This window comes from Biomphalaria glabrata, chromosome 5, assembly GCF_947242115.1.
Source record: "Biomphalaria glabrata chromosome 5, xgBioGlab47.1, whole genome shotgun sequence".
Lineage (NCBI taxonomy): Eukaryota > Metazoa > Mollusca > Gastropoda > Planorbidae > Biomphalaria > Biomphalaria glabrata.
In genome coordinates this window covers 17439765-17456927 of record NC_074715.1, presented here as the reverse complement: position 1 = coordinate 17456927, position 17163 = coordinate 17439765, and the positions used below count along the sequence as shown (strand labels likewise).

Genomic DNA, 17163 nt, shown 5'->3' with positions numbered 1-17163 from the left:
TGTAATTACTGATAGTTTAACAAAAGTTGTGGGGTTTTTTAATGGTTATAATAACAAGCAAAGTACAAAGTCAGCAACATGGACAAATAAATAGGCTTATAGTTTAAACTTATCTAATATTGTGAGAAAAGAAAGTTTTTTACGTGTCACTGTTTCATTTTATAAACATTTGTGTTGGTTAAATAATCCCATGCTGATGGATGGTGCCTGACATGAACTTAAGTTTGATTTCTATTTGCCACTTTTAAATGGGTTGATATATATTTTTATTTAATTTTGTTATTAACTTGTAAACATGATGTACAAAGATGCACAATTCCTGAATAGAAACTTACAGTAGCCTTTCTTGCTAAGTTCAATTTTTTCAGTTTGAATAATAGCTACCATCACTCCCATTGTGCAGAAATGTAAGGTTTTTAATATTTTTGATTGAGATAAACATTTAAAAAAACAACAACACTTCTACAATCTTAATATCACAATTTATTGCAGCCAATATTTTAAAGAACTTGACATAACTTACTTAGTTGTTTCCCTTAATTACAGGGCACATAACAGCTTTATACACTAAGCAAATATTAATCATTCATTTATTTCACAAACAGTCATTTAAACTGATCAAATAAACCAATGTTTTAGCTAGGAATCTCTGACATAATATTATCTAAAGGCTGCCATCTTGACTTCTCCAATGACAAAAAAAATGACTGAAACAAACAAAAAAAAAATGTTATGATTATCAAAGCAATAGTAATGTATCCATAATTTTTTAAATGTTCAAATAGAAGGATGTGCCATCAATATTAGAGCAATGGAAGATCCCTGCCTCATGTGGAGTTTTTATCTCCCAACAGGTGGTGGATAGGGGATTGCCCTCCAGATATGGTGGGCTGGGAAATTAAAATACCAGGGGTGAACCGAAATCAAATCTGCTGCCTTACAGGAAGTGGTCCACAAGGGCTAGGAAACCTTTTTCGAAAATAAAGGCAGCTATCCAGAGAGCTGAAAGGGACAGCCCTCCAGATGGTTATGGACAGGGCTAACAACCCAGTCATATAAAAAATATTGTTATGAAAGCTAAAACACAAGAAAAACTGGACATATCACAATGGACTTAGATTAGTGGATTTAGCCTCAGGAAAAGGAATGTTTATCTGCAGAACTAAATTCCAACATAAGAATATTCACAAAGTTACCTGGATCTCACCTGATGGAAACATCCAAAATTGAATAAATCATATACTCATAGATAAGAGACATGGATCTGATATACTAGATGTAAGAGCAGATGCCAAATTTAGACAAAGAATAAGTACTCAATACGATCACAAAAGAAAAAGAACACAATATGATTGTCTAAAACTTACAAAAGACCCACTTATGGCAGAATCACACTCCAAACACAACTAACAAAATTTCATCACTTACATCGAGGACTTAGCAAGAGAAGGGATGTGTGAGGACTTTACATGAAAATTAAAGATGAAAAGAATGGATTTCAAGCTAGATCACACATGTGTGAGAATAGAGATGGTGAGCTCATCACAGAAAGCAGCAGGGTAATTGAGAGATGGGCTGAATACATTGAAGAAATCCTAAATTCAGCTGAAGATGAAGACTATGGAGATTATGAACTGCCTCAGGGAGGACCAGATCCCTTAGTAAACCCCTCAACACTGAGCGAAACATCAGAAATAATTAGAACCATGAAGAACCACAAAGCACCTGGAAAGGACCCAATTACAGCAAAAGAAATTTAATATGGAGGAAAATACCTGCATTCCCAATACACGGTTGGATAATAACAGTTTGGGAAGAAGAAATTCCAACAGAATGGGACTATAAAATGGCTTATGATAGCATCAAAAGGAAATATCAATATCAAACACAACAGGATTTTGGAATACCTGACAAACTGACAAGACTTATACATATGACATTAAACAACTCAAAAAGTTAGTCATAATACAGGGACAACATTCACAAGAATTTAGGATTAAATGAGGATTAAGACAAGGAGACTCACTTTCATGCTTTTCAATCTGCCTCTAAAAGAGTTATAAGGAATATACAAATAAACACAAGGGGAACAATTACTAACTACTTCAAAAGAGAAAACATAGGTCCCCAACCAACAGGAACAATATACAGCCAACCTCTTTAACTAGTAGGTGTATATTAAAATTACTAACCACAAGTTTGAAAATGTAGAAATGTTTAAATATTTAGGAAGCATGATACATTCAAAAATGACCTACAGAAGTAAAGGAACAACTAGCAGTAGGCAACAGAGCTTTCTACAACACACAACACATACTGATAAGCAAATTTATATCTAAGAAAACAAAAAGACTATCTACAAAACAATCATAAGACTTGGTCTTTGCAGATGACGTTGCACTATTCGGGGCTACAAATAAATGCATTAAAAAAATGACGGAGAGCCTAGATAGAGAGGCACCCAAAATTAGCCTCCACATAAACTTGGAGTGGGATATAAGGCAAAGGGTGCCCCCGTTAGATTTGGCGAGTCAAAGAATGAAGAGTTGGACAAGTTCACATATCTTGGCAGCATTAGGGATGCCAACCATGATGTAGTGTACTGAATAGGAAAGGCAGAAAGCATTTTCCAAAGTTTGCAGCCTATTTGTACAAGCCAAGCCATTGGATTTGAGACAAAAATACACCTTCTTAACACAATCGTCATCCCAACAGCTACATATGCATGTGAGACATGGAAGTCATCTGCCGAAATTGAGAAAAGACTAAATGTGGCTCAACAAAAATGGCTGAGACGAATTTTGGGAGTCGAACACTTTCATGGACACCAGGTGGGAGGAGGCTTCAGACATTGCCAGTGACAGATCTTTGTGGAGACAGCTTGCCGTCCAATGCGCAGAACGGCGTGGGAGGACCTAAGTAAGTAAGTTTTATTATAGTTCGTCCATGATGATGACCACTTTTGTCATCCAGGGGGCTGAGGGCTTTGCACTGGGGTTTTGTGCCTCCTCATGTGGCTGGTGAGACCTATCTGAGCCCAGAATGTTCGGCTGCACACTGAGCAGGTTATTCCAGCTGGAGCTAGTGTCATTGGCCTTGCTTTTCTTCTCTGGCGTTTTTCTTCTGCCAGCGTTGTTCTATTTTCCTCAGAAACCTGTGCACCAGTTTTCACAGCACAATGCCATGATGCTCTGTCATGTGCCTAAATCTCCCAGGTGGCTGGGTCTATGCTGAACACCTTCAGAGAAGCTTTGAGGGTGTCCCTGAAGCGTTTTCTTTGACCACCTTGCGAGCGCTTTCCTTCCCTTAATTGACCATACAGGAGTCATTTAGGGATGCGGCGGTCTTCCATTCTGCAGACGTGTCCTGTCCATCGCAGCTGGGACTGCATAAGGATTGTGTGGATGCTTTGCAGACCTGCTCTTCGAAGGACTTCAGTATCTGGTATTCTTTCTTGCCATTTGTCAAGTAAGTAAGTAAGATCAGAATGGAAAGATGTACAATTGTTAACAATAGATCACAGAACCAGGGGAACTCTACTTCCCCTTGAATAAAATTATTTAAAAAAAGAAAGAAAGAAGCTCACCTCACTTGATTCAATAAACTCTCTGTTCTCCTTCCCAACATTGATTTCTAGCCCTGGATCTATGGAAGTAGAATATGTACAAAATTATCTGAATCATTGTTAACACTGAGCTTTTTTTCTTTAAGAATCAAAAAGTATTGTTTTCCAGAGCTTAAGAATTTAGAGATATAGTATTACCTTCAATACATTTTGAGTTGAACAAGAAAATGAATAAACTCAAAGCCCTGTGGGTCAGTTGTATTCACACATTACCCTACACACAAGCTCACTTTAATTGCATTAACAGTTGTAGATAATTTAAATCTCATAATCCATTGAATAACATGTATTGACATACATAGTTTTAAAAAGTGACATTGAATTTTTATGAGGGAGGCAGTTGTTAGGAAAAAAAATAATTTTCCTCCTTTTGAAAATGGTTTATATGTCTACACGTACAATATGCATACTTCATTTAAAATAAAAGGTCTAGCTTTCATAAGTATAAGAAACCATTTCAAATTTATCAGGCATGAAGAAGGAGTTGGTAAAATCGAATTTTCAATAGCATTTAAATTTTTTGAGCTCTAAACATAATAAATCAAAAACAATAGTGGCTTTCCTAACAGCTGCTGCAATAAGTGTAGTTTTACATTCTAGAAATTAAAATAGAAAATGTGTTGTATTTTCAACAAGAAAATTTCATTAAAAAAAATAGTGTAGTAGTAATTTCAACCATTTCTTATTTAGAAAAAGGATAGTATTACCTTCTAAGACTTCTGAATCATCTTCAATGGGAGATGTGGATGAGTTATTCTGATCTGAATATACTGAGCCAGACTGCACAAATTTGTTACAAGAATGAATATAAATAAATGTTCCAGCACCCCACATTATTTGTATTAAAGCAAAGGACCAGTATTACTAATATTACAAACTGTGAAATAGGTTTAATAGAAAGTGTTTCTTCATAATTTCTTTAGTGGATTCTGTAATAATACAGACGCATTTTTAACCACATAATCTGCAAGTCTTTCTGGTTATAGTGATCAAAGGTACATTCCAGGCCTAATTTTGGTGCCCTCAAGGAAATAATTGTTAGGGGAGACAGGCTAAATGGGGTGGACACATTTCCTCCAGTGAGCTTCCAAGGGACGTTCTAGAAAACAAGAATTGCAGATGGGGAGGATGAAAGAAAGTATAAACTAAACAATTCCATCTACCATGCCTCAATGGGGACTGTATGCTTGCTTTGACTGTTCTTTCAGGTTTAGTGGTGGTACATATTAGGAATAGGAACAACTTTTAGGCTTGTCTCCAGCCTCAATGGGATGGGGGAAACCAGGAGGAGCTCAAGGAACTGTGTCTTACAACAATAGATGTGATTAAATGATCATCTAGTGTCAGTGGAGAGCCATTTCCCCTTTCTGGGTAAAGTCATTCCCATTGGTCAAAGAGTCATAAACAGGTGCAAGCACAACATGCACAGAGGTTAAAGTGATAGCTAACTTAACAAAAGAAAAACATTATTATCAAATTATCTGAAGTCTAACTGAATATTGGTTATATTCATAGTTTACACAAGAAAAACAAATTGTATTCATAGTTAACTTTAAACAAGAAAAAACAAATTCTTATCAAATAATCAGAATCTGAGTGATAAAACACTTAGCTTCTGACCACGAGGTCCCCAGTTTGAATCTCCGTGAAGACTGAATTTTAATTCTGGGATTTTCAGGACGCCCTTGAGTCCACCCAACACTTATGGGTACCTGGCTTTAGTTAGGGAAAGTAAAGGTGGTTGGCTGTTATGCTGGTCACATGACAATATTTTGTTAACCGTCAGCCATAGAAACAGATGACATTTACATCCTCTTCTCTTAAGATCACAAGGTCTGAAAGGGGTACTTGTAATCTGATTTCTAACTGTAATTTGTTTATATTCATAGTTAACTTTACAAAAGAAAATCAAAATCTTTTTTGATAATTTGATGTCTAACTAAAAGTTAATTATATTCATAGTAAACTTTACATAAGAAAAACAAATTCTTACCACATAATCTGAGGGCTGGCTAAAAGGCTGGTTATAGTGATAACTGTAGCCTCCCCAAGAGTAATGCCCAGCATAATAAGCTCCATGATTGCTGGAGAAAGATGGTGGAATGCCTGAGGTTTCAGTTGGTCTAGAAAAGCAGAAAAAGGACACAAAAATGTGTATTTTAAATTAAGTCAAATCTTTTTCTAAATGAACTGAAACATGCACAATGTTATTTTACATAGCATCATTTCAAATACATAAGGATTGTACACTTCATTTTAACACATAAATTGATTTGAAAGTTGAAGGTGATAGAAAGTTATGAGAGATCAGATCCATTAAGTTAGGATTTTAAAATAATGGTCAAAATATAGATAATTATTATGGCCTTTAGTCATTTATGTGACAAGATTTACTTGATTAGTTATCCTTAATTTTAAAAAATGGCATATGAAAACTGTTTATTTTGTCAATTCTGGAAGAATGAAAAAATTATTTATCTTTCTGTTTATTTTGTTAGGTTTAATATTGTGTACACTATTTTCCTTTTAACTGGTGTTTTCTTAAAGTGCATGATTTACTCAAAGTATTGCACTTCTTATAATTTACACACAGTCCTTCAAAAATAAAAAATTAAAAACACAACTTGATACTCTTTCTTACTTTTTGATAGAGGCCAAACTGACTTTAATAGGTCTTCTCCCTAATCCAGTCATATGCTGCATTTCTATCAGAGCTCTTTGTTGATCACTTTCTTCTGAAAATCTAATGAACCCAAAGCCTTTGCTTTTCCCATTTTGATCTAAAACAACTGAAAGAAACAAAAAAAAAAATTGATAACATGATAAATACACTATAATGTACATTGTCTGAGTAAAGATATTTAACATTTACTTACGTTATATGAAATGTATTAACTAGAAATATAGATTTTTTTTAAGAAATGGAGCTAAAGATGCTTAAAAAATATTTAAAATGTTTTCCAAATAAAAAAAAAAAGGAAGGAGAAATATATTTTAAAAAGTAACAAATGCCACTAACAAATGAAAGAGGAAATTTAAGAAATGTAACCTACATAATGAGGAATAATCACATTTGACTAGAGTAACACCATTAGTAAAATCACTAAATTTACAAAGCCTTCAGGACAGAAGGCTCAAAAGTAAAGTAGCAATCATACATAAAACACTGAACCATAATCTTCAAATACAAAAACAAAATTTAATAAAATACTCTGAAAGACACAAAGATAAAGGCACATTCCTCGTCCCATATGCTAGGACAAATTTGTACAAATACTCCTTCTTCCCTAGTGCTATTAGAGCATGGAATGGGTTGCCTGAGCTAGCCAGGAAAACCAGTGACTTGGCTGAATTTAAGTCATTGGTTAATATGCATGACTAAATGCATGATGCGTAGGACGTAATCATCTTCTTTTTTGAAGTAACGTCTGTATTATATAAGATAAGATAATGAGGTTTGACTATGGATATATATAATAACATATTGTAGATACCTTTAGCCCCTCTGACTGATTTGTATCTTTTCTGGAAAAAAGAGAAGAGGTCATAGTCATCAATGTTCCATGATAAGTCACCGACATATAAAGAGAACTCTGGTCTGAAAAAAAATAAAATTGTTAGAAAAAAAAATTATTGATATTAAACATTTAATGTATACTTTAAATCAAAAGATAACAATGCTCTGAAACTAATATTGTCAAATGAATAATTTAAAACTTACAAAAGTTCATGTTCTCTTCCAAAGCTAGCTGGATTTAGTTTAAATCTTTTCTGTAGAATAGAAAATCTAAAAAATTTAACATAATATCTATTATCCTAAAAAGACTTTTTAATTAAAAACAGACCATTTTTAACATGTCTCACAAAAGACTAGATGAAAGGGTAATATGAAATATCTATCTATGGATATTACTACTTTTGTAAAATAAAAATGAAACCAGAAGTTTAAAAAAAATACAATACATTATGGACATATAGTATACACTCTGGACTTTCATTACAACTCTTAAGTCGTACATAGGGTTCGGGCTAGGATGTAATATTCTTCACTTCTAAAGGAACATTGGGGAAATCTTACAAGTCAAATGTCTAGAATGCAGGCCAAGCTTTAGTATCTCTTATATACAATTGTTTTCCTTCAATAACCCAGTTTTTTTTTTATCTGGAATTCATGCCCATATATAGTTTAATTATAGAAACACAACATAAAGTTAATACTAAATTCTTTCCATCATTCAGTAGTCGATACCTTTTTAGACCAAATGTTTTATTAACTGAACATAATTACCCCAGACTTTCCAGGCATGCACTTTCCATTGAGTCTGTGTAGAACTCTCTGTGCACATTCTACATCTGGAAACTCAATGAAACAATAGTTTCCTGGCTTCTGGCTGAAAGAAAGAAAAAAACAGTAAGAAAAAAAATTATTTCAATGAAAACAATTGGTTAAAAACTATAAAAACTGACTGCCAAGAGCAAATCCAATTGAAATCTCAGGAGACATTTTTTTTACTAGGACTTAAGAGACCATCCAGCTAAAATGAGTTAGTGAAGCTAATACATCTAGTCCTTATGACAGCAGCATAATAATCTTGTTAAATATTGGGCACATAGCACCCTTCAATTGTCTGCAAGTTTATCAACTAATAAGCTTTGGACACTCAGCATATTTGCATAAAAAATGGCAATGGCCACCTTGTTATTATGTTGGCTAAATAGCACCCTACAAGAATAGACTTTTATCCAGAGAACAGGCAGGGGAAGACTACTAAGACTGCCCTATACATCTGTAGTCTCAATAGAAAACGTTTTTAAATTTAATATGCATAGAATTATTTTGTAAAACATTTCATTAATTTACATTTAAAAAGTAATCTCATTTTGTATAAGCATAAGTAGTGTGATCATAAGATTAATCAATGTTCAAATCAATTTAAATTGCTTGATTTTTTTCATAAATTACTTACGAGCTAGCATCTTTAGCATTGTTCATCATTTTCACATTGACCACAACCTCACCCACTTGGGCAAAGGCATTTATTATACACTGCTCATCAATATCATCATCTAACTGAAAGGGTAAATGAAAGAAATTTGTTTATTAGATTCAGGGCCAATCCTAAAATTGCGGGGCCCTATGCGAAACAGATTGCTTGGGGTCCAGTCTGGGTAGGGATAAGCATAATGTCAACATTAAGATTTTGTATTAGAAAATACATTCGTCTTTACAATAAATTTTTATTAAATGAAAGCTGACAATGCCAGGTTTTTTATCACATGTAGGATTGGCACTCCAAAATGACAATTTTGTCTATTTTTCAGGAGATTTGTATGAGTTTTCAGGAGATTTTTTATTTCAGGAGATTTCCAGAACTTTTTGGTAAATTTTTGCAATTACAAGAGATTTCCACTAGCCCCAGGATAATCAGGAAGCCGCGCAAAACCTGTTAATATATATAAGTTATAATGTTTTAATTTAATAATTTACACCTACAATTAGCGAGGGGCAAATGAAAGTGCAGGGACCCACTGTCATTTGCCTAGGTTGCAGTGGCCTAAGTCCATCCCTGATTAGATTCATTAGTAAAAATATAATTTATGAAATGAATATTAGTTTTATTATTTCCTTTTTAAAATTATATTGAATCCCCAGTAAAGCTCTACCCTAAGCCTATTATTGTAAGTAATACCCCATCTTCTTTTTATCAATGTAAAAAACAGTGGATGAAAAAAAGTCTATATTGGGCAAAGGAATCAAGGAATCCTTTTTTTTAATGTAAAAAAGAGGAGAAGGATTGTACAATTTTTAGCATTTTGATTTAACTGCTCCCTCCTCTTCCCAAAGGAATAACAAAAAAGAGTATGGTGATAGTGCAGGTGCCACGTCTCTCTGTACTGTCAAATAAAATTTAATTATAAGCTGAACTATAGGATTTTTTTTCCTTCTTATTTCTATCATAAAAATGACTCTTAATAAACACTTTTGAACCAAGTTGATTCTTATGTTATGGTTACACAATATACATACATATATATATATATATATATATATATATATATATATATATATATATATATATATATTGCTATAACTTAGCAATTAACCTCAACGAAAGTGATATAAAACAGAACGTTTAATAATCAATTATAAACTGGATCTAGAGCCAAACCCCAGAGTCACATCTCAGGCCTTCTTGTTTACATCTCTAATCATCGGCCATTTTCCTTCCTCTGTTCTTTATCGTGTCCTCTGGTACACAATGTCGCGCCAAATGACAGTGCGCAACGTAGAGTCATAACACTGCCCCCTCCTTAGTTATGTTCGTCCCGAACATGATCAGCTTTTCGACAGGGCTACAGAATTGTCAGTGCAGATGAAGTTCTGGCAAGAAAGTTAGAGTTCCACTGGAGGCCAGGTCATAAACACACTGTCATTTTCAGCCATCTCCAGAAGGTATGCCTTTCTACACATGTCCATTACCCACATTATCAGTGTCCAGTTTCCGCTGAAATTGATTCATCTTTTACTCTGCTTTGTGAAGGCAGACGTACACACGTTTGTCAAGTCCAGACCTGTTGATGGTTTTTCTGGTATTTGCATTGTTCATTCGAGGTGCCGCCCGTACAGTTCTTATAAAATTTCTGTCTGCAGTTAGTACTGGTAGCCAAACAGGAGTATTGGACACAGACCCAACGTTGTCCGATTTGGTCATGCCCATTGAAGCACTCATATCAAGGGCATCGAAAGCAATAGTTTCACTCTGCCTGTAGGTCACTCCTCTAGTTTCTTCATCTAGCGTTCTCTTTTCGGGTCTGCGCTTGTCGTTGAAAAGGGTGCCACTTTCTTTATCTTGAAAGCTAGACGCATCTGATTTGTCATTATGATCATGGACGGCTCTGCCACCACCAACACTTTCCTTGTAACTACCCGTATGGCCACAACAATGATTGGTTGATGTTTCAATCTCCGCTCTTCTAGGATGTAGCTGGCCTTCCAGTTTGGTCCACTTCAGTTTGTCCCTTTTATGATACCTGTTTACTGACAGATTATACCATTTTGGTATGGTCGTATGTTCGATTCGTTTCACCTGAATGCCTTCCACACCATCATAAAGCAATGGGAACTCTATGTGTCCATATTGTACAGTTCCACTTCCAATGTTTAGAGATAAACCGAATTCCTCCATAAAATCCAGACCAAGGATGCAGTCGTCGACAACATTGGCGATCAGAAAATCATGACTAAATGGTTGACTTCCTATTTTAAAATTAAGCCGTACCTGTCCTAATATAGGTAACAGTTCGCCACCTGCCGTTTTAAGAGTGTAGTCATTCACTCGTATTATTTCCTGATCTCCGATCAGACTGGGTCCAACTATCGACCGCGTAGCCCCTGTGTCCAAGAGGAACCTATAAGAACCAGCGCCAATCTTTCCCTGCACTCTCAAGGTTCTGCTTTGTTCTAACACTCTGAAACGAGTCTTTATTCTCGGAGTTTCGATTTTCTGGGTTGCCAGTTCTTGCTCCCTAAACCCTTGGAATCGTAGCGGTTGACGTTCTGATGCACAGCCTTGGCCTTGGAACAACATGTTACAATTCCTCCGTACATGACCTGGAGTGTTACAATTCCAACAACGAAAAGTCTTTTTACTACGCCTTGAGGTCTGATAATGTTCCCGTTCATTTAAAGCCTTTTCTACCATTCTTCGAATCCGCCTCGGCAGATCCTCCTCTTCCGCAACATCTAACGTCCGACAATAGTGTATGTTCCTCGCTGAAACTTCGGCCGCCTCGTAGGACAGGGCATAGATGAGGGCTTCGTTGATTTTCCGTTTTCCGCTTATTCGGATGGCTTTCTTAAGTTCCGAATCTCGCACTCCATCTATGAAAGCATCTGTGACCAGAACATCTAAAAGTTCCTGTGTTGCCGATGGGTAGGCAAGACGGGCGAGACGTTCTACGTCTGCTGCTAATTCCTGTAATGTCTCTCCGTTTTTCTGTTGTCGATTCTTTAATTGCATCCTGAAAACTTCCTGCAGGTGTTCATTGCCGTATCGTAGTTCCATTGATTTGACCATGGCATCGTAGTCTGTCCGATCCGTCATAGTCTGTAACAATTCGGCTGCCTTGCCTCTGAGTGCCAACATAAGACCAGTTGCTTTATCTGCCTGGGTATCCCATCTGTTGATTTGCGCCGCCGCCTCGAATTGTAATCGATACACCGACCAAGACACAGAGCCGTCAAACACCGGTGGTTTAATCTTTCCCGTCATTTCAGTCACAGTGGCACCCGCATCTTGTTTCTTTTGCAGCTCCGCCTTCATTTCATTTCGTAATTGTTGAATTTTAGAATCAACATCTCCCACCATTTGGGACCTTAATTCAGCGACCTCATTTCTTAATTGTTGTTTGAAACTGTCTATGTCATTTTTCAATTCGGTCACAAAGGATGCTATTGAGCTCAGTTTATTACCTAATTCGTCTTTAAGTTCATCCTTTACTGATTTCAGGTTTTCCTTCATTTGTTCTTGCATCGATTGAAAATGATCCCTCATATCTGGTTCTTTTTCAAACAAATAGGTGTCCGGATCCTGCTCTTCATCTATGATGCTTTGCCTAATACGTTCTATGAGTGCCTTCTTGTTGCCGCTTACGTTCAGCTCCCTCCCTCTCAGTTCCTGTCTAAGTTCCTGTAATGACAGTTGACTAAGTGTTTTCTTAGACGCCATCCTGTATCAAAACATAGATCAACTAAAACCAAAACTTATGTTGATCTACCCGAAAATGGAATCGTTCAATGTCTTATACCTAGATCTAGACCTTCTTCTCCACTTTCGTTGAGGATCCCACTTCTGACACCAATTGCTATAACTTAGCAATTAACCTCAACGAAAGTGATATAAAACAGAACGTTTAATAATCAATTATAAACTGGATCTAGAGCCAAACCCCAGAGTCACATCTCAGGCCTTCTTGTTTACATCTCTAATCATCGGCCATTTTCCTTCCTCTGTTCTTTATCGTGTCCTCTGGTACACAATGTCGCGCCAAATGACAGTGCGCAACGTAGAGTCATAACAATATATATATATATATATATATATATGCTTTCTAAAGTACTAAGCTGACATGAGAATTAATTATGACAGTCTTAAACCGAGAAGAAGTTGGCCAAGCCCAAGTGACTAGTATGACATCATTCACTAGTGTATTCTAGTAATGCTAAGAATGTAAAAAATGTGTTTATGGTGTGATTTATTTATATGCTCTAAAAATGAAAAGTAGAGATAAAATTAGGAAACAAATTCTGAAAATATCTAGGAGACACAAGTCTCATCAAATAGTATAAAAAGTAACCCAAGCACAATATAGAGGTTGATAGATTTGTTCAATTCAGTCTCTACTAATAGTTTGGCTTCGCAAAACTTCATGTGAATTAAATATTGTGATATATAATTATTCTAATAGGTTTTATTTATTAAAGTCTTAGTAATTTCAATTTAAGGATTGTTTTCTGTGCTTTAATTATTACAGAGTTGTGATTCTGTAAGGAATAAAAAAAACTTTCATTTCATTCATTGCAACTGGGAACACAGACCATCAAGCATAATTGCAGCTAATTCTTGATATCTACTATGCAACATAATATTATTTTTTAAAATCCTAAAATAAAATATTTGATTTTCTTTTTAATACTTTTAAACTAATCTAAAATGATTAACTTAAGTTTAATGAATTGCTAAATCTATGAATTTATGACAATTACAGACTTACATCTCCCATCCAGAGTGATCTACTCAGCGCAGTGTTAAACATCTCTAATAAAGCAACTCTGGTCAGTTGGTTAAGGCAGGTGATTAGAAAACCAGTAACACTAACATTGGAAACAGATTTAAGGCAATAAGTTTGAAAGAAATCCATTACTTTCTAAAATGTCAAATAATGTCATGTCTAATAAACCAAACAGCTCATAGCTCAGACAATTACCCTCTAGGCTGTTGTTCATTGTCACAGGCATCACAGAAATGATGGTGAGAATGAACATCCAAATTAGACAGAAATTAAATGAAATCTATTTTTAAACATGTTAATAGTTAATGTTACAAAGTTGTATATTATAATGAGTTTTCATGATACTCTAGAGGCCTATTAATATATATATATGATAATAACTGTGTTCAATTCAAATGAGAAATTGATAAGTCTAGACAGAATGATAGATTAGTTGTCTTTTACAAGTTCTAGAGTGCTTGCTATTTTAACAGGGTTTAAAGTTTAAGTTTGGGTTTAATTTGTTAAATGGCTATGTTTGTTTATTTTTAATCTTAATAATAATAGACCAAAGAGTTCTCCAGCTATTTAGTATAGCCAGAAGTATATTGAAATAAATAAGTTTATAGATCTATATAGACCCTATAATAAAAAAGTTTTCTGTTAACTGTTGTTTTTTTCTATTAAAAAACTGCCTTGAAATGATTTTGTCAACTCACTCCAATAGTATAATATTATTAAGTTGTTTTTGTTTACCATCCTAACTAAGTTAATTACTTTAGTCTTAGAATCCAATTCCAAAATATCCTAATTCTAATCAAATCAAGCCTTGGCTAATGCCTAATCTAGATAAACTTTAAAGAATGAACAAACATTTCAAAATAAACATCAAATTTCTGGATGTAGAAAATCTATATATAGATCTAGAGTAATTTATTTATTCTGGAATTACATATTATGAATCCAAACAACTCACTGCTTTTGTGTGATTTATTTTTATATTTAATATGAAACTAGCATGCTGTTTAATGTGCGTGTTCATTTTCCAATTATTCTGACCTGATTTGTTTACATTAAGCTGTCTTTTTATGTAAGAAAAAAGAATTTAAAATTTGTAAGTCAGGGTTGTTTTTTTTTCCAATGTTACAAGGAGGACTTTATCTCTTCCTAAGGTTAAATCTATATTTTTTGGTTGGCTTAGTGTATACTAATGAGCCCACCATAATTTATTCTGTTTTTAGAGCTGATTTATTTGATTCATAAGCAAAGTTCTTATCTTATCTTACATAATACAGACGTTGCTTAAAAAAAGAAGATGATTACGTCCTACGCGTCATGAATCTAGTCATGCATGTTAACCAATGACTTAAATTCTGCCAAGTCACTGGTTTTCCTGGCTGGTTCAGGCAACCAATTCTATGCTTTAATAGCATTAGGGAAGAAGGAGCATTTTAACAAATTTATCCTAGCATATGGAACAAGGAATGTTGTTTGATTTCATATTTAAAAAATTTGTATTAAATTATGATTTTCTTACCAAAATTTATTCCAACCAGTTTTGGACATTATTGTTAAATGATCTTATATAGAAAATCATGTTGCTTTTGATTTATGTGTTTGTTTAGTGTTGATTTTTTTATAGAGAATAAATGGGCAAATGTTTGGAGTGAGCATGATACATCGAATGAAGTTAAATGCCTAGATCTAGATCTACTAGATAGATCTAGATTTATATAATAGAGAGAATATAGAGGATTCAGCTATTTAGGCAAGAATGGCCATCCTAGCCTGTACTATAATACAAGAAATCATCTGTATATAGAAATTTATTAAATGAATACACACACACACACAAAATATTTAATACATATCTAATCATGCAAACATAAACAAAGTCTAAAAGTCAGTGTAGAAGTCACTATCCCAGTGACCTAATTTTGGCAGAATAAGTGTGTTCAAATTTTTATTTTTTTGTGTTCGTATTTATGCATAATTTGAAAACATCATTATTATTTCATGTGAGGGGCTATATGCCAGGGGATCTTAAAATTAAGTTAATATAGAATTAAAATCTGAGTTTATTGATGCCAAAATATAGAGACTGTTTAGAATAAATTTTGGTGTTTGGAATCAAAGTGTGACAAAATTTTTTTGAATTAAATGAATACACATGGCCTCTTTGGCGTTTAGCCTTAAATGAAATTTAAAAAAATATAGTTTAGGCACTGTTAGGGGTAGAAATAAAAAGTAGTCATCCTTATTCTCCTTAAACTACTAAAGTTAAAGAAGATTTTGATGCTTTATTTTCTTTTCTGTGTCAAACCATTATCAAATAATTATCATGGGTATGCACTGTGAGTGACTGTGACTGTCAAAGTCAAACATTGAAATTTTGGCCTCCTATTATTATAGCCACTATAGTGACTATGGGCTATATGATAATATGTTAATAGGTGTTTGAATAGCATAATTGCCATAAATAAGGTACCCTGTAATCCTGTATCAGATCTAAATCTAATCTAGGCATTTGGTTGCTACTATCATGATGATCAGTGATTATGTAACTATGCTAGGCTGAACACTTAGTGACTTATCTTCTAGTAATTAAAGTTAAACTAATTTAATTTTTTTAAATTAGATTTTTTGTTTTTATATTTGCCAAATTTGGGGATTAACTAGACTAGTGACTAGTTACTACTTACAGTAGTAGTCTAGTTTCTAGTACTACTAGATCTAGATGATAGATCTAGATTCTAACTAGGATTATAAATGATTATCATTATTAATGATTATTCATTATCATTCAATGATTCATTATGATAATTATTGAATTTATTGTTCAGTGTTTTATGTAGATATAATTGCCATTTTGTGTCTGTTCCAGATTCTTAATGTCTACATCTAGAAAGATAGATTATGATTAGATAGATCTATATCTAGACCAAGATTCCAAGATTGTAGTCTTATTACTTTGACTTGATTGTTGATTCTGTGCTTACATTTACAATAAACAATAAAACAAATGAAATATATGTAAACATAATAATAAGCCAGATTAATCTCCCTTGTCTTTGGTCGTAAATAGATGTATAGGTCTGTGAGCGCGAGTTTGTGTGATGCTGCCAATTGTTGTTTGTAAAATGTTTGACATGTTTCGGATGTTCCGTCAGAGTTGAAGATAATTTACTTCCTAGTCCAAACCTCCCGCATGACGACGTGGGATGGTAGCGGACAGGGTATGAACCAAGGACCATCGAGAAGTCCGAACGACAGTCAAGCGCGCATACCGCACGACCAGGCAGCCATCTAAGTCTTACTCACTTACTTAATCCTGTGCACTCCCAGGCGAGCATCAACCACACCTCTCCACCGAGCTCGGTTCTGAGCAGCCTTCCTCATCTGCTCCCACGTCACTCCAGCACCCTCAGCTTCAATGACGACCGACCTCCTCCAGGTCCGCCCGGGTCCGCCCACCTTCCTCCCCAGCCAAGCGCCTGCCCTGCAACACTGGCAGCCAGCCTTCGCAGGGTGCGTCCCATCCAGCATATATATCATATGATGTCTTAATAACGATCATTTTGTTGAATATTTCCTCTAGCAATTTATTATGAAAAACAAGAAGAAACCCATTTACAGTATCAGGAATTTTATTTGTTATTTGTATTCCAGTTTTAGTCTTTATAACAGCGAAAGATACACTTGCTTTCATCAATTCACTTAACCCATTTGTGTATGGAGGCCCGTTTCAAATTCAGCTAAACGCACAT

General features: G+C 34.6%; 1 protein-coding gene across 3 annotated transcripts; it reads right to left on the bottom strand.

Annotated features, from left to right (window-relative positions):
- Positions 1 to 466: 466 nt before the first annotated feature.
- LOC106064357 (tRNA selenocysteine 1-associated protein 1-like) lies at positions 467 to 16505 on the bottom strand. Of its 3 annotated transcripts, none has more exons than XM_056029287.1 (11): positions 16367 to 16505; positions 13400 to 13499; positions 8593 to 8696; positions 7914 to 8016; positions 7347 to 7396; positions 7120 to 7223; positions 6267 to 6414; positions 5619 to 5748; positions 4333 to 4405; positions 3587 to 3645; positions 467 to 707 (listed from the first exon to the last, which is right to left on the bottom strand). In XM_056029287.1, the coding sequence occupies exons 1-11, from the start codon at positions 16435 to 16437 to the stop codon at positions 636 to 638; spliced, it is 1014 nt and encodes a 337-aa protein (XP_055885262.1). In that variant the 5' UTR covers positions 16438 to 16505; the 3' UTR covers positions 467 to 635. The 3 variants fall into 3 exon arrangements, with proteins under 3 accessions (XP_055885262.1, XP_055885263.1, XP_013078344.2); XM_056029288.1 differs by having other exon boundaries at positions 16396 to 16414; XM_013222890.2 differs by lacking the exon at positions 16367 to 16505 and adding an exon at positions 13613 to 13632.
- Between the last annotated feature and the right edge of the window lie 658 nt (positions 16506 to 17163).